The sequence below is a fragment of the Oncorhynchus masou genome, chromosome 29 (assembly GCF_036934945.1).
Source record: "Oncorhynchus masou masou isolate Uvic2021 chromosome 29, UVic_Omas_1.1, whole genome shotgun sequence".
Taxonomy (NCBI): domain Eukaryota; kingdom Metazoa; phylum Chordata; class Actinopteri; order Salmoniformes; family Salmonidae; genus Oncorhynchus; species Oncorhynchus masou.
Window position 1 is genome coordinate 66046591 of NC_088240.1, and position 18741 is coordinate 66065331.

At 43.5% G+C, this 18741-nt stretch overlaps 1 protein-coding gene across 1 annotated transcript; it reads right to left on the bottom strand.

The window, feature by feature from the left end:
- Nucleotides 1-271: 271 nt before the first annotated feature.
- On the bottom strand, nt 272-9709 carry LOC135521278 (gonadotropin-releasing hormone II receptor-like). The gene is made up of 5 exons (XM_064947201.1): nt 9687-9709; nt 7093-7131; nt 4193-4730; nt 1327-1528; nt 272-1155 (listed from the first exon to the last, which is right to left on the bottom strand). Exons 1-5 carry the CDS (start codon nt 9707-9709, stop codon nt 737-739), a joined length of 1221 nt encoding a protein of 406 aa, XP_064803273.1. The 3' UTR covers nt 272-736.
- Nucleotides 9710-18741: the final 9032 nt, after the last annotated feature.

Sequence of the window (18741 nt, forward strand, 5' to 3'; positions counted from 1 at the left end):
GTGACATACTGCAAGCAGCATGTATATATATATATATATATATATATATATATATATATATATATATATATATATATATATATATATATATATATATCAGGGGACAGCCAAGGGTTTTAATGGTTCGTAGAAAGTTGTGGAACGGCGCTTGAAATGAGTTTGCATTTCCATATGATAGTAATTGAAATAGAATGGCATGTGCTTAACTGTTGCTGTATAACTGGATACCCAACATTGGCAGAAACGTGTTGCAGCCCAGTGGGTTCTGTTCTGCCTCCCTCTGGACCTCTTGGAAACAACGAACCATTCATGTAAGCTCATAAGACCAGGGTGGCTCCCAAGTCTACCTCTGACCTGCCTTAGCCATGGTGCTTAACGCTGTAGATTAGGCCCAGAAGACATATATTTTCTGGGTAAAGTAATCCTGAAGGATTTGAACCCTTCAACCCTTGGCTTCCAAGATAGTTTTGTCTCTTTATCCATCCAACCCTTTCATCTCAGGTTGGGCTTGACCCCCAACTCAAGTGCCTCCTCCCATTCTTCAACAATGTCCTCAAAATGTCAAAGATGGGCATACAATCAGAGGGGAGACATTTTGACGGTGCTGTTAAGCCTGCCACTGTCTTCACCTCCCAGAATAAGTAGGTCGGTCTACATACTCCTTAGTAGCGCTCATTTCCAGGTCTGCTCTCCCTCAGCCCTCCAACCTTACAGATGTACTTACTGTCAGCTCCAGTCATCTACCGTCACCTCCAGTCTCTTTGGTCTGTTCCACACCGGGGGCGTCAGAGTCCTGCTCTCTGCTGTGGGGGCCCTGGTGGGCGGACAGGCGGTCCAGAGACCTGGGAGACATATTAATGTCCCTTCTATAGCACCAGCACATGGCCAGGTCGGCCCGGAATGAGGGCATGTAGAAGCCATAGATGACCGGGTCAAAACATGTGTTCAGGTTGCCGAAGACAAACAGGGCGTGGTGGATGTATTCAGGCGTGACCTGCAGCATCTCCGGCTGGAACCAGTACCAGATACCCAGGAGGTAGTAGGGTGTCCAGCAGACCACGAAGGACATCACAATGATGATGGTCATCTTTAGAGTCTTCATTCGTGCTTTGGGGATCATGTCTGTGCCACTGCGTCTCAGGCAGGACTCGCCAGCTGAAAAATTATGGCACTGGTTAGTAGCTTCCTAAAGCCAATGTAGCTATCAGATCTCTCCTGAACATTGTTAATGTATAATTAATGTTGGAACAGCATATAGGCCTACTGAGGTTGCCATTTTGGCCATGCAAGTATTGTGGTTGCCAGATTGGAATAGCTAGCTTGTACCTTTGTTCCTGTGGAGTTGTTGATTGATCTCAATGAGGATGTGTGTGTAGCAGAAGCTCATGACCAGCAGGGGGAACACGTAGAGAGTGACGAAGTAGAACATGTTGTAGACCGTCTCCTGCCATCGCTCTTTGAAGCTGCCATGGGTCACACACTGGGTGAAGTCTACGCCCTCGGCCTTGATGGCCCGGAAGATGAACAGCTGGGGAACAGGAAGTCACTGAGTAACAACAACCACAACATCTAAGATGTATGACAATCCACCTACTGTAAATACAGCAGCACCTTTCACACAGGTATACACTGGGATACTACAGTACTACTTTAGGTTATGTTGGGGATAATTTAATCTACCTTCAAAGTATAAAACTCAGTTGAGGTCTTGGCTGCTATTTTGTGCCAGAGCACTAGCCAGAAATGGGGGGTTTAATGAGAAAATGCAGTGGCTGAGTCAAGTCTGAAGTATTTTCTGATTAATGAATGCAATGGTCAGTAGCATCACAGTAACTTTCAAGGTGGATCCATACTCTGCAATGGCTTTCAAAATGATTTGGGGACATAAATCACTATGACAGACATATATAAATACTGAATTGATTTATGATTTTATACTAATTGTATCCAATCTGAGTTGGGGACAGTTGTTCGCTTTTTGCAACAATGCAATTTTACTTGTTTTCCAATCCCCCATGTATTAATAAAACGTTTGTTTTCAGTGTTTAAATACTTGCTTTTACAACATCTCCCTCCTCCCACTGCTGATGTTGCACTTTCCTAATTCTCAGGAATATAATCACATTTCACACTCTGGGGGGCACAATTAACTAACTAATATCAGCATGCCAGGAATTTAAAGATTTCTCGCTGAAATGCCTCCTCATTTCCAGGAAGACTCCAGAAGGCATATCCCTATCTGTCTATCTACCCCCTTGTCCTTGCCCCTCTGCTGCATAGGGGCGGTGATTACGTGGGATCTCTGACGGTGTGGCACTGATACGTAAATCCTGTTGTGCCCCTCTGCACTTTGCAGCCCTGAAAATTAAATTACAGGGGAAGAGCCTTAGGCAAGACATTCAAGATGCTCATGCCCTGTGGTGAATCACTCGCCTACCAGCAGGTGCACTGATAAAACTCCCCAGCAGCCCCGGCGCCAGTCTGACAGCAAATTAGGCTTATTTGTCTACTCAGATTAATAAATCCCCCCCCGAACCTCCCGTCCCACACCTTGACACTCTCCCCCATTCAAGCAAACAGTCACTCTCCTACCGCTTGAAGTAAGTCATCCAAACAATGTAGAGAAGCCTGTACTACTTTGAAGTTGTGCTGCAGTAGTATGCCATTACTCTTTGAAACCATTTTACACACTGCACAAGAATATACCTAAGAATAATCCTAACTACAGTAAATTATGTACTGTACATTTTATGTTTCCTTAGGCTACATTCTAAATCAGATGACTTGTAATATATTTATTTATTTTTTTACAGGGAAAAAAAAGATGCCCCGCAGTGTGAATTTGAATAAGTTGTAGCCCAAAACAAATTCAAGATCACACTGTGAGGCATCTTTAATTTCATTTTTTGATACAGCAGACAGGATTGTGTTTTTGATTCAAGGAACACCGTGCCAAAGAGCCAGGGAGATCCCCAGCCTATATTCATTAAATCCTCATCTAGGTCCATCAGTATGTGTGCACAGATGACAGTTGAGATGACAGTTGAGTACAGTACACCATGCAGGAACAGAATCGTAGGTAATGCCTCCTCGTTTGTCACTGTGTGTGTATGTGTGTGTGTATTAGATGTACGCTTGACCAGATTAATTCAGTATCTGTCACAATTGGTGACCTCAGCCATCCTTTCACCTGTCATCTCCCATCAGCCACTGGGTCGAGAGTGTTAATTGGCACTTGAAACATCTGATTGATAATGTGTACACTCCCGCTCAGCCCAGTCAAAGCTCTTCTCTGTCCTGGCACCCCAATTGTGGAACGAGCTTCCCCCTAAAGCTAGGACAACAGAATCTCTTCCAAAAACAACTGAAACCCTTCCTCTTCAAAGAATATCTTAAATGAGACATCTTAGTCTCCCCCCCTGGCCACCCACCCAAAAAACAAACATCTGTATTGAGGCAAAATGTACTTATGTGGTTATCTCACCTAGCTATCTATTTTTTTTATTTATTCATGTAATTTTTACCCCCTTTTTCTTACAAATTTTGTGATTCCGATCTTGTCTCATCGCTGCCAGGCTCGGGAGAGGCGAAAGTTGAGTCATGCGTCCTCCGTAACATGACCTGACCAAAAGACGCTTCTTAACACCTGCCCCAGTAACCTGGAAGCCAACTGCACCAATATGTTGGAGGAAACACCGTTCAACTGACGATGAGGTCAGCCTGCAGGTCTCCCGGCCCACCACAAGGAGTCACTAGAGCGCGATGAGCAAAGTAAAGCCCCCCCGGCCAAACCCTCCCCTAACCCTACGATGCTGGATCAATTGTGCTCCACCATATGGGACTCCAGGTCACGGCCGGTGATCAAACCCTAGGCTGTAGTGACACCACAACATGGCGATGCAGTGCCTTAGACCGCTGCACCACTCGGGAGGCCCTCACCTAGCTATCTTAAGACGAATGCACTTACTCTAAGTAGCTTTGGATAAAAGCATCTGCTAAATTGCTCAAATGTAAATATATGTTTCTAAGTGCCTTGACTCACCCACAGCTAGAGCTGCACTTGGCATGAACACAACATCTCAACAACATACCAGGAATGAACAAAATCACTTTCACTTTAAGGAATTTACCTTGAATTTCTTGGAGTGCCACACTATTTATAGTAAATAAGGCTACCAGGGTTTTAACTCACCTGTGGTAAAGCCAGAAGCACGCTGAGGCCCCAGGCCAGACCCAGCATCCTCTTGTTCCGGTGGTGGGAGTTGAGTGATTCCAGCGGGTGCAGGATGGCGTGGTGCCTGTCCAGACTGACCACCACCAGGATGAAGGCTGACGAGTGCATGGCAAACAGCTTGAGGAAGCATAGCATCTTACACATGGCGTCCCCACCATACCACTGCACCGTGATGTTCCAAATGGCGTCCAGTGGCATCACCACAAAGGTCATCATCAGGTCGGCGGCGGCCAGGCTCATGATGAGTGGTCGCAGGTGAGAAGCCAGGCGCCGGCCACGCCCCCGGCACACACTGACCAATAATGCAAGGTTGCTGCAGGCGGCAAATAGGAAGAGGATTAAGGTGGCGCTGACACGGAATTGGGCGGCTCGGGTGAAGGTGGGCGCCTCCCAGTCAACCAGAGGGGGAAACTGGGACATGTTTGAGAGGGCGGGTTGCATTGACCCAGTGACACCCACTAATGGAGGCCTCAGGAGGGACAGGTTGCGAGACATCCTGGGTTGGAAAAGACAAGGTTTATATGAATGACTGTAGATAAAGTAAAACATGTATATCCTTATCGTGGTTACATACATTATTATCATATACACATCAAAGTTTTTATGTGCCGTCAGTTATTCTACATTGCTGTTGATAGGATAAGTGATTATTCATGTAAAATAAGACCTCATGCGACTGAGAAACAGCATACACTACATTAATATGGTTGTTTTTCATTTCACCACTTAGTCCACCAACCAACTCATCAGAGAGAAGCGTACCCACTGGGCACACCACATCATTTCAACGTGGATAATTGGGTAATATTTGGTTGAGAAGTTGATCAATGAGATTACATCATATATTCACCCACTCAAAAAGACAGCCAAAAGTTAGTTGAATTGCCAATGTGTTATCACTATGCTTTCAACCATCTAAAAGCACAAACAAATTCCAATGGAAAAACAATGTCTGATTTTCGGTTTTAATTGTCACCCAAATGTCTATCACTGCACTTTCAACCATTTAAAACCACAGCAAAGTTAAAATGGGAATACAATGTCAGATATTTTGTTTTCAAATAAAAAAAATTAAAAACATTTTTTAGCCTTTATTTAACTAGGCAAGTCAGTTAAGAACAAATTCTTATTTACAATGACGGACTATCCCAGACGATGCTGGGCCAATTTTGCACCGCCCTATGGAACTCTCAAACACAGCTGGATGTGATACAGCCTGGAATCGAACCAGGGACTGTAATGACACCGTCTTGCACTGAGATGCAGTGCCTTAGACCGCTGCACCACTCGGGAGACATTAATGTTTAATGTGTTATCACTGTGTTTAATTAATCTAATAGCAGAACCAAATGACCTGTATTGCTTTTGAGATTACATTAATGCTGTTCGAGATTCTGTGCAGATTGTTACAGCAATTGTGAATATCTCCATTGACCTGCAAGGTCCTACGCATACTATCTTGAACATGCATGTTTTATATGATTACATAAGAAGAAATGTATAGTTACAGTAACCTAAAAATGTGCCAATGGACCTATTACTAATTTTAAGTTGAATGTTACATTAGTTTGGAAGATAGTCTTAACTTTAGGCTATTTACTCTATTACAAAAGTAATATTGAATTCTGTTTGGTTGACAACTCAACCGAATATCAACATATAAAGGAGATGTATATACTGCTTGGATAGTTAAAGCTAAGCCACTGTCTTAATCCATTTCTTTTACTTATATTTTTGGTTGAGTTGGAGACGTGAATCCAACATCTAATTTGTTAACTTGTGGACAAGGCTATTTATTGTATTTCAAAAGTGGTATTGAATTGTTTTTGGTTGTAAATGCAACCAAATATCAACATCTGAAGGAGATTTATATTCTGCTTGGATATCTCCATCTGTACCACTGATTTAGTTTGGCTTTAATTCCAGTTTGTCTACAAATAAATCATTGATATGTTGGATTCATGTCTGTATCTCAATAAATAAATAAAAGTTTAAGAATAGGACTAAATCAAATGAAATCATACTTTAAATGCACCTTAAATTATGTTTGTATTGTCTATTTTTTGTTGAATTCTGGGTTTAATTGAAAGAATAGCTGTTGAGGACTTTTCAGGCCTAAATAGCATCATTGATGTTATATGAGTGATAAAGTATGGTCACATTTCATTTGCTCTGTTAAACCTACCCTTTGGAATGGCTTTAATAGCAACAGTGAATCTATTTAGTTTTAAGTGGAGATTTCCCAACAATATTTCTCATGATTGCACATGAGTAATAGTCAGTGACAAATATCATAGCTAAGCAGGGCTGGGATTGGTTAAAACCTTAAAACCCTGGATGGGAGACCAAAGGGTAGATTCTCCAGTAGGAGGTACTGCCCAGCCTATTGTTGTTTTCTGACAGTGGATTACTTAACGTTGAAGATCTGACGTTGTTTTAAAGGTGCAAATTCAACATATTTTACACACGGTTTGTCTATGTTTAAAAATGGTTACCATAATGACATAATCCTGAGGCTGAAATTTCACCCTCAAAACCACAATTGATGACTTTTTAAAAATCCAATGTATTTTACACGCAGATTCCACATCACAATACGTTGGCAAATTAAGTTGAAACATCGTTGATTCAACCAGTTTGTGCGTAATGGCATCAAGATGATAAACAATTATCCCAATGACAGAATTGCACGGTGACATATTGTAATCTCCTGGTAATCAGAATATGACGCTGCCTGTTATTGCTCAACTATACACAGAAGGCCAGTGGAGAAGTATGGGTATTCAACACACTGTTTTGTCACGAATGAGACGAGGCAGTCTCCTCTGCTAATAACAAACCTCTGCGGTATAACTCACACAGTAATCGCACCAGCGCTGCATCTTCCTCTCTCATAACTGCTGTTTTTATGGCTCTAGTTGGCCTCCCAAATATCCTTCTATTCTGTTAGCTAGACACAGGTTTGGCATGTCAGCTAAACTCTTGTCCAGTGTAACATATTTATCTGACGTCTTGAACACCAGGAAAATGGCCATATTGATGCTACTGTAATTTTCACAACAGATGTTTGGGAGGAAATGTACATAGCATGTATGTAGGCTCTGTGTGGAATTGGACTTGGGATAAATGCTCTGTATTGAAAAAACAGACATTAAATCCTATGTTTAATAAGCAATACCAGATCTACTGTTTCAAAGAGGCTGTAGTGTTGGTGAGAAGCATTGCAATAATTTCTTTGGAAAACAGTGATCCAACCTGATCCGATTCTGTGACCCCAATTGGGTTGTAATAGAGGCCTACCTATGAGTAAATAACCACTTTGACTCTGACCATGATGGATCTGTTTTTATACCACTTTATGGCCAATGCAATCAGTCCACACACAGAGCACAATAACCTGGCCTGTGTTGTGTCCTAGCCCCAGAGGACTGCAATCAGTGCCCTATAGCATCATTGTGTGCACTGTTTGTGGACTGTGATTCATAATGGCACAGTGACGTACAGTACATCATGGACCATAGTGGGGGAGTGAGATGTCTTTGCACATAAAAGTGTAATGACAAAGCCTCAAAGTGAGAGGCTGATCCAGGAGGACTTCGTGTACTGTATATCACACATATCAGAGGTAATAAGGATGGAAATAGGATTATGATAGAATGATCAGATAAATGATCTGCATTCATCATCATTCATTTGATCTTACAGCATAATATCAAATGAGATAAGATTATCAGACAGTATGTCACAGCGACTATACATCTTCTCTTAGCAAGTGCAGTAGATTTAAACACCACCAATCAACAATCGTCAAAACATTATTGAGTACTCAAACACATGGACTGTTCACCTAGAGTAAGATGGAATGACACTGGACCTGGAAACACAAAAAGCCAGTGTTGTTTAGGCTACATGTGCCATCTGCCTGATGTCTATTGGCTTGAAAGTTGATGTAGAGGACTGCAGAGCCTGACCTTACCCCACTCCAGAGCTGTCAACACACTCTCCAAACACATTGCCCTGTGAATACTAAAGAAGAAGATCATGTGTTTCTACAGCAGGGACATTGGGACCGGGAGACTTCTTCTATCCGCCAGAGAGAAATGTCACACCAGAATGTGTCGAAAAAGCCAACTGGTGCCACGGATTCCCCATTAGCTCATTTAGTTTGTCAGCCTACCCTGGGAATGAATGGAGTTTATACATTTTTTTAACAAAGGGCATTGTCATGTGTAATGACTCATATGCAGAGATGGTGTTCGTTCTTGGTTTGTAAAACAGAGAAAGGCACATTAGATTGATATAATGGTCAATTTCAGCCTCTTTTGACCATGACTTGTTTCTATTCGGCCCCGTCAGATCCCTGATGGCCCCAGTACTGATGCTGAGAACATTGACACAACACTGCACTTAAAGTAGCAGCACAAAGACAGCCTTTCTTGTTGTCTCCTTGATATACACTGCTCAAAAAATAAAGGGAACACTAAAATAACACATCCTAGATCTGAATGAATGAAATATTCTTATTAAATTATTTTTTCTTTACATAGTTGAATGTGTTGACAACAAAATCATACAAAAATTATCAATGGAAATCAAATTTATCAACCCATGGAAGTCTGGATTAAGAGTCACACTCAAATTTAAAGTGGAAAACCACACTACAGGCTGATCCAACTTTGATGTAATGTCCTTAAAACAAGTCAAAATGAGGCTCAGTAGTGTGTGTGGCCTCCACGTGCCTGTATGACCTCCCTACAACGCCTGGGCATGCTCCTGATGAGGTGGCGAATGGTCTCCTGGGGGATCTCCTCCCAGACCTGGACTAAAGCATCCGCCAACTCCTGGACAGTCTGTGGTGCAATGTGGCATAGGTGGATGGAGCGAGACATGATGTCCCAGATGTGCTCAATTGGATTCAGGTCTGGGGAACGGGCGGGCCAGTCCATAGCATCAATGCCTTCCTCTTGCAGGAACTGCTGACACACTCCAGCTACATGAGGTCTAGCATTGTCTTGCATTAGGAGAAACCCAGGGCCAACCGCACCAGCATATGGTCTCACAAGGGTACTGAGGATCTCATCTTGGTACCTAATGGCAGTCAGGCTACCTCTGGCGAGCACATGGAGGGCTGGGCAACCCCCCAAAGAAATGCCACCCAACACCATGACTGGCCCACCGCCAAACCGGTCATGCTGGAGGATGGTGCAGGCAGCAGAACGTTCTCCACGGCGTCTCCAGATTGTCACGTCTGTCACATGTGCTCAGTGCGAACCTGCTTTCATCTGTGAAGAGCACAGGGTGCCAGTGGCGAATTTGCCAATCTTGGTGTTCTCTGGCAAATGCCAAACGTCCTGCACGGTGTTGGGCTGTAAGCACAACCCCCACCTGTGGACATCGGGCCCTCATACCACCCTCATGGAGTCTATTTCTGACCGTTTGAGCAGACATGCACATTTGTGGCCTGCTGGAGGTCATTTTGCAGGGCTCTGGCAGTGCTCCTCCTACTCCTCCTTGCACAAAGGTAGAGGTAGCGGTCCTGCTGCTGGGTTGTTGCCCTCCTACGGCCTCCTCCACGTCTCCTGATGTACTGGCCTGTCTCCTGATAGCGCCTCCATTCTCTGGACACTACGCTGACAGACACAGCAAACCTTCTTGCCACAGCTCGCATTGATGTGTCATCCTGGATGAGCTGCACTACCTGAGCCACTTGTGTGGGTTGTAGACTCCGTCTCATGCTACCACTAGAGTGAAAGCACCGCCAGCATTCAAAAGTGACCAAAACATCAGCCAGGAAGCATAGGAACTGAGAAGTGGTCTGTGGTTATCACCTGCAGAACCACTCCTTTATTGGGGGTGTCTTGCGAATTGCCTATAATTTCCACCTGTTGTCTACCCATTTGCACAACAGCATGTGACATTTATTGTTAATCAGTGTTGCTTCCTAAGTGGACAGTTTGATTTCACAGAAGTGTGATTGACTTGGAGTTATATTGTGTTGTTTAAGTGTTCCCTTTATTTTTTAAAGCACTGTAGAATACCCAACCATATCCCCCTTTCAGTTTAGATGACCTTGGACCAAGTGTGTGTCTTTATGCCACACACACACTCCCTCTCTCTATCACTTTGTCTCTCTCACCATCTCACTTTAATTAATTCAACATTAATTATGCCTTTCCAATGCCACACACACACACTTTCTCTCTCATAATCTCACTCTCATTGACTAAGTCTTTCAACGCTGATCCTCACTCTGTCTCCTCTCAGTATGTTAACATTTTCAAAACGAAGTCTTGAATGGGTGTTAATCATGTAATAGAATGCTGAGTTATTTTTAGTGGCTGTGACTGTTCTCCCATCCACTGAAGAATAAATGGCACCGGCACGCGAAGGTGTCTGAAGGACATTGGGATCAAGTTTCACGCAGTAAATTGATCATCCCAGCATGCACCAGTAGCCCACTAGGGACTAGGGCAGTGTTTACAGTGTACATTCAATAATTATTTTTTGGCGTCACTGCAAAGCGGTGGTAATATAAATCCTATATCGAAACCCCAAGCCATTCTACTCTTGAGCAAGGCAGTTAACCCCCAACAACTGCTCCCGGGCGCCGTGAACGTTGTAAGGCAGCTCCCCGCACCTATCTGATTCAGCGGGGTTGGGTTAAATGCGGAAGACATATTTCGGTTGGCGTCACTGCTTTTGCGTGTGCAAGGTAAAAGGTCGCGGTCGATTCGGAAACTGCAGCAATCTGATGGATGGGTCAATGGGATTACAAATTTTAAGTGGAGGGAAAAACCTTTAACCTAACCTTTGAAAATGGAAGGTAAAACAAATAAAGTATAAGACCTATGTTAAGACCTATATATTTGTAACGTTTTGCCTTTATATTTTGGACATTTGTTTGTTTTCATGTTGTAACTGGACAAGACGCGTAGATATGCAGGGATATTGCATATTTTATTCTATTGCTTGTTTCGTACCATATAGTCCTTTAACAAATTAGGATATTTATTGATTGTTATGCCACTATAATGTAGGCTATACAACAGTTAGTCCAATTTATCCTATAGCACGTTTACGTATGCTAGTCATCTGTCCACATAATGACAACATGCAGTGAGATATATTACAGGACTATGCTAACTCTTACCTTGTTTAACGCTCAACTCACTTGGAATTCGCGCATTCCCTCACAATACGCCACAAAGCACACTTTCTCTCTGATACAACGTTGTGTATTCCAATTGATCAGCTAAACCGTCATCCAATGAAATATATGTATTATCTTCAGTTACCGCAGTATCAAAAATAATTGAAACCCCAAATGACGTATTCTTCTCCAAAGTAGGCCTACAACAATTTCACCATTTCGGATGATCCATTTTTCACTCAGTTTTCTTTTTGTATATGTCAATATCCATGGGAGTTTCCCAAATGATCCAATGTCCAATCCTTGTCCGTCTCCGAGGTTGGTGAAATAGGTTCTGCAGCTACAGTGCAGTTCAACAGACCACTCTATCCCACTACTTGCGTTCATCAAATATAGACATGGGAGGGGAGCTGTCCATACACGCAGGTGCTGAAGTGCTGAAAATAAACCTGGTGCATCAAAAGCATAGACTACAGATTATTTGGCAATACTGATTTGCAGGCGCGTGCACAATATGGGTCTACCTGTGCCAGAACACCTGCCCCTTTTCCCTCCCACTTGCCATGTGTTATTTTGTGTGGTGGTATAATTTTCTATTTTTTTGTATACAGTTTTTGTCATTGTTGTTCTGAACCCACTTCCACCTAGTCGTCGCGATGACGTCAAATTCGCCACCCCACACCTCCACCCCAACCGTTGGTCTGCCTTGAATGGAGCTCATGTGAGCCCGGTTGTGACTTTTTTTCCCAGTGTTCCCTGCATGGAGATTAGTGCTGAACGATTAGGGCTTTATGAGGTAGGTTCGGTTTCGATTTCAGTTTATTTTTTAGACATGAAATGCACTATGTATTATGTGGGTCGAATGTCGTAACAACACAGAATAATACAATTAAAAGTAAAAATAGAATAACATATGTCTAAAAATAACAAAAAAAATAACCGACATATTCTGTATATATATATCATGTTAGTGATGCCCATTACTGCTTATCACTTATTAACCATATTTTATTAAAGTAAAGTGAATAAATTGTTTTATTTGATTACTTTATTTGATTTAATTCCAAGTTATCATTCCATCTCTATAGACCTGCTGCCTATGCAGTCTGACAAAAATCAAAATTTTAGTAGTTCTTCAAAGTAAATAAGACATGCTTTATTGACAGCTGAATGCCAAGTATCAATCACCCCGTGTCTGCTCCACACGGTTCTTATTATAGCTCAGTGCTCCACACAGACCGGACAAGTATGCAGGTGCGCAATGGATTATTGTCATTGTAGTTAATTACCATGTTTTCTGTGCTAATGTATGTAGAATATTGGCCTGTTGGAAACTAAACCTACCACATTGCATAGTTCAGGCTTGATCCGATTTATCTCTACATAAACTGCCCATTGAGCTGACAGAAAAAACTCGAACAAAATGGAATTCAAATAATTTAAACGTACATTGGTCAATTAGTTGTTTAAAAACCAAAAAATAACCGACATTTCGGTTAATTGCTCAGCACTCATGGAGCTTGCGCTCGCCCAGTATCCAAACATGCATGACTTGAAATGCAGTCACTGGTGGAGCGTGTGTCGCAAGCTAACTAGTTTATATTTAAACAGTAATACCAGAGCAGCATAACATTTGATTCACACTTCATAACACTTGATTTATAACAAATCATCATTAATTTTCGATCTGGATTGCTGATAGCCTATGTGTGTGCAGCAGCACTTCATCATGCATTTCCTTATACAATCATAGCAGCGGGAGCGGTGCTAGAGGTGCTGCAGCACTCCTGATAAGGGAATGCACGTTATTGACAATGAGGGATACCTGGAGAAAATCGGACCTCCCTGAAATTAAAATGGATGGCCCTCCCTTCAGTAAAATATATTTGTACCTGACCCACTCTGAAAGCATGAAAAAAAGTGACCCTCCCCTATACCCAAAATAATAATTCAAAGAAAGTGGATAACAGAGTACATGCCTACGTTTACCCACACGCCTATGATAGACCATGGCTGGGTTTCCCAAAAGCATCGAAGCACTAAGATCATCTTAACTCCACTGACACTAAAGGGACAGAATAGTATCTTAGTGCTACGATGCTTTTATGAGACCCAGGCCAGAGCCTTAGATATGCAATTTTAGAAACTGTTCTTCGTGTTGTAAGCATTACATAGCAAAGTAGCTAGAAGATTGTGGATTTGCAGACAATTGTAGGGATGAAAAGATATCCATTATAATAACAGCACTGCATGAATGTATCATCCTATTTGCAGTCCGAATTTCTTTTGCCTTTTATAAACACATTTCTTGCAATTCTAGTCGTTTTCCATGACTGGAGAAAAGCTCAATTAAAAAAAAAATACCGCAACAGAACATGACAATGAAGGAGTACATGCTGCAGCACCAAAGACATTTAGATTTCTAAAGCTATTGTAAAAAAAAGAGGATAGTCTAAGTTTGGAACAGTGCTAAAGTTGTCGATCAACTGTAAAAATGTTGAGCAACAGAATCAGTTACAACTGAATTATCTGATCATCAATGACTTAGAGAAAAAGCCATTTGTTATTTAACACATAGGTTTAAGGTTAAGGTTGAATTTATTTGCACAAGAAGAAAATAAGTGATAAACAACAATACAGTTAAAAACAAATAAATAAAAAACGGTGTGCAAGTGTGGTTGGAAGCCCAAGGGCTTATAAAAATAAAAAAAACACAAAAACTATATTCAATACATAAGTACAAAAATAAAAAAAGTCTTGTTAAAGCAGACACCCTTTTTTCTCCCCATTTTTGTGGTATTCAAATTGTCCCATCGCTGCAACTCCCTACATACTCAGGAGAGGCAAAGGTCGAGAGCCGTGCGTTCTCCGAAACACGACCCAGCAAAGCTGCACTGCTTTTTGACACAATGCCCGCTTAACCCGGAAGCCAGCCGTACCAATGTGTCAGAGGAAACACCGTACACCTGGCGTGCATGCATCCGGCCCGCCACAGGAGTCGCTAGAACACAATGGGACAAGGAAATCTCGGCCTGCCAAACCCTCTCCTAACCCGGACAACGTTGGGCCAATTGTGCGCTGCCTCGTGGGTCTCCCAGTCATGGCCAGCTGTAAGACAGCCTGAGATCGAAACCGGGTCTGTAGTGAAGCCTCAAGTATGGCGATGCAGTGCCTTAGATCACTGCACCACTCGAGAGGCCCCCGCAAATTGATTTTAACAAACCCCAAAAAATGCGTCCCTCCGTTGAATTTCAAAATCCGGATGTGGCCCTCGAGCCAAAAAGTTTGCCCACCCTTGGCCTATAGTATAGGCTATGGATCATTTTATTGAGACCACACTAGGCATGCTTGATATTGCACACCCAGTAGAAAATCAGGGATGAGAGGCATCATACGAATTCTAAAACACTGAACAATATGACATTTAATCGATTACAAATTACATGACCCTCACCTGAACTAAAAAAAAGAAAGAAAAAAAGACTAAACCCTCCCCCTGACTGAAATTGAAAAAGCATGACCCTCCTATGGGTAACAATGGTGTACATTTCCACCTCTCCCTAAATTGAAATACATTTGCAAAAGTTAGAGTTACTGCTGTCTGTTCAGTAAGAAATGGAATAATTCAGAATAGTCTACTCCACCATGAATTGGGAACAAAAAGTGAGCACGAGGGGGGTGCTCTCAGTTTTTGTTCCAGCACCTCCCGATTTACAAGTTAATCACTGAACACAGGTAGTCTAGAATCTAGCTAACCACCATATACTAAATTATCCACACAAGCCACATATCACGAGTTAGAAGATTGAATAAAAATGTATATTATGAAGTTATTATTTAACAGCATTGAAGATAAATACTAAATCAGTAAAAAACAAATAATCAAGCTAGCTAACTAGCACATTTACATCAATCATCAACGATCAGCTGATCATCTTTTCCCAATGTCAATCATGTCTTTAGGAGGCACTAGCTTGCTTTCAATTTGTGATGAGTTAGTGTGTTGTTGCAGAACTAAATAGGCCTATGCTAAAAGAAAATGATTTTAAAAAATGCTACAGAGGCATTTAGTAGACTATGTTCTGAATTTCGAGATGGTTAACAATTCTGAAAGTAAAAATAAAATAGATATATTGTTTGTTTAAATTGAGTTGAGCAGGGGGTGCCCTTTTTCATGTTGAGTACCTGCCCTCTGAAAGGTCTGAAGTAAAAAAAAAAACATTTTGAATACGGTTTACTCGCTTTCAGATTGAAAATGATCCGGCCACATTTTATTAACCATTTAAATCAAATTATTAACCAGTTAATCAAAGATCATTAGATATATTAGGTGAGATTCGATAGAGACCGACTCTGAAGAGTCAGAAGTTACGACAGCACTCTGACAATAAAAGGCAGGATTTTACGCTCGACCTCATCTTTACTAGATGCTGTTCTTCCACTAACCTCACTGCAACTCCCCTCCAAGTCTCCGACCACTACCTTGTATCCTTTTCCCTCTCGCTCTCATCCAACACTTCCCACACTGCCCCTACTCGGATGGTATCGCGCCGTCCCAACCTTCGCTCTCTCTCCCCCGCTACTCTTTCCTCTTCCATCCTTTCATCTCTTCCCTCTGCTCATACCTTCTCCAACCTTTCTCCTGACTCTGCCTCCTCAACCCTCCTCTCTTCCCTTTCTGCATCCTTTGACTCTCTATGTCCCCTATCCTCCAGGCCGGCTCGGTCCTCCCCTCCCGCTCCGTGGCTCGATGACTCATTGCGAGCTCACAGAACAGAGCTCCGGGCAGCCGAGCGGAAATGGAGGAAAACTCGCCTCCCTGCGGACCTGGCATCCTTTCACTCCCTCCTCTCTACATTTTCCTCCTCTGTCTCTGCTGCTAAAGCCACTTTCTACCACTCTAAATTCCAAGCATCTGCCTCTAACCCTAGGAAGCTCTTTGCCACCTTCTCCTCCCTCCTGAATCCTCCTCCCCTCCCCCCTCCTCCCTCTCTGCAGATGACTTCGTCAACCATTTGAAAAGAAGGTCGACGACATCCGATCCTCGTTTGCTAAGTCAAACGACACCGCTGGTTCTGCTCACACTGCCCTACCCTGTGCTCTGACCTCTTTCTCCCCTCTCTCTCCAGATGAAATCTCGCTTCTTGTGACGGCCGGCCGCCCAACAACCTGCCCGCTGACCCTATCCCCTCCTCTCTCCTCCAGACCATTTCCGGGGACCTTCTCCTTACCTCACCTCGCTCATCAACTCATCCCTGACCGCTGGCTACGTCCCTTCCGTCTTCAAGAGAGCGAGAGTTGCACCCCTTCTGAAGAAACCTACACTCGATCCCTCCGATGTCAACAACTACAGACCAGTATCCCTTCTTTCTTTTCTCTCCAAAACTCTTGAACGTGCCGTCCTTGGCCAGCTCTCCCGCTATCTCTCTCAGAATGACCTTCTTGATCCAAATCAGTCAGGTTTCAAGACTAGCCATTCAACTGAGACTGCTCTTCTCTGCATCACGGAGGCGCTCCGCACTGCTAAAGCTAACTCTCTCTCCTCTGCTCTCATCCTTCTAGACCTATCGGCTGCCTTCGATACTGTGAACCATCAGATCCTGCTCTCCACCCTCTCCGAGTTGGGCATCTCCGGCGCGGCCCACGCTTGGATTGCGTCCTACCTGACAGGTCGCTCCTACCAGGTGGCGTGGCGAATCTGTCTCCTCGCCACGCGCTCTCACCACTGGTGTCCCCCAGGGCTCTGTTCTAGGCCCTCTCCTATTCTCGCTATACACCAAGTCACTTGGCTCTGTCATAACCTCACATGGTCTCTCCTATCATTGCTATGCAGACGACACACAATTAATCTTCTCCTTTCCCCTTCTGATGACCAGGTGGCGAATCGCATCTCTGCATGTCTGGCAGACATATCAGTGTGGATGACGGATCACCACCTCAAGCTGAACCTCGGCAAGACGGAGCTGCTCTTCCTCCCGGGGAAGGACTGCCCGTTCCATGATCTCGCCATCACGGTTGACAACTCCATTGTGTCCTCCTCCCAGAGCGCTAAGAACCTTGGCGTGATCCTGGACAACACCCTGTCGTTCTCAACCAACATCATGGCGGTGGCCCGTTCCTGTAGGTTCATGCTCTACAACATCCGCAGAGTACGACCCTGCCTCACACAGGAAGCGGCGCAGGTCCTAATCCAGGCACTTGTCATCTCCCGTCTGGATTACTGCAACTCGCTGCTGGCTGGGCTCCCTGCCTGTGCCATTAAACCCCTACAACTCATCCAGAACGCCGCAGCCCGTCTGGTGTTCAACCTTCCCAAGTTCTCTCCCGTCACCCCGCTCCTCCGCTCTCTCCACTGGCTCCCAGTTGAAGCTCGCATCCGCTACAAGACCATGGTGCTTGCCTACGGAGCTGTGAGGGGAACGGCACCGCAGTACCTCCAGGCTCTGATCAGGCCCTACACCCAAGCAAGGGCACTGCGTTCATCCACCTCTGGCCTGCTCGCCTCCCTACCATTGAGGAAGTACAGTTCCCGCTCAGCCCAGTCAAAACTGTTCGCTGCTCTGGCCCCCCAATGGTGGAACAAACTCCCTCACGACGCCAGGACAGCGGAGTCAATCACCACCTTCCGGAGACACCTGAAACCCCACCTCTTCAAGGAATACCTAGGATAGGATAAGTAATCCTTCTCACCACCCCCCCTTAATGATTTAGATGCACTATTGTAAAGTGGCTGTTCCACTGGATGTCAGAAGGTGAATTCACCAATTTGTAAGTCGCTCTGGATAAGAGCGTCTGCTAAATGACTTAAATGTAAATGTAAATGTAAAATAAACTTGAGCCTACATCATGAGTGACGCATGTTTCCCTGCGCGTCGTTGGCATCATTTCTACATTGCCACTGAAAAGCGGCAAAGGATGTGATTACATATAGTTTTAAAAAAATAATACAAATTGTAGACCTATTATCAAGCCATGTGATGGGTAACGCTTACACTTTAGTTTAAAACACTCTTTACCATAAACAAATGCATGGAATGTGTTTTCTTTACAATAGATTGACTCTTGCCATCCCCAATTTGACTTGTGAAAACTGTGAACATGACCTCTGCCATAGCGGAGGCATAATGAAAATGTTTCATTAACATGTTTAACAAGTCGATTGAAGTGGCCAAGTTTAATTTACCCTCCATTTGCATTTAATTAAAGGTTAGGCCTATTTTCTCAAAGTGTGCCCTTTAGGAAAACCAATTGAAAACAGATTGGGTGCTCATTCTTTTTTGTGTTCTATTGTAGCAATGATCAACGGCGATGGCTTTGTTAAGCCTTGGGGTGACTATTAATTTACAAAGGATCAGAG

Coding starts and splice junctions, on each gene's coding strand:
- LOC135521278 (XM_064947201.1), bottom strand. CDS start 9,709: ATGACCTCCAGCAGGCCACAAAT. Junction 7,132..9,686: donor ACCTCCAGCAGGCCACAAAT/GTGCATGTCTGC, acceptor TAAAAACAGCAG/TTATGAGAGAGGAAGATGCA. Junction 1,156..1,326: donor ACAACTCCACAGGAACAAAG/GTACAAGCTAGC, acceptor ATAATTTTTCAG/CTGGCGAGTCCTGCCTGAGA.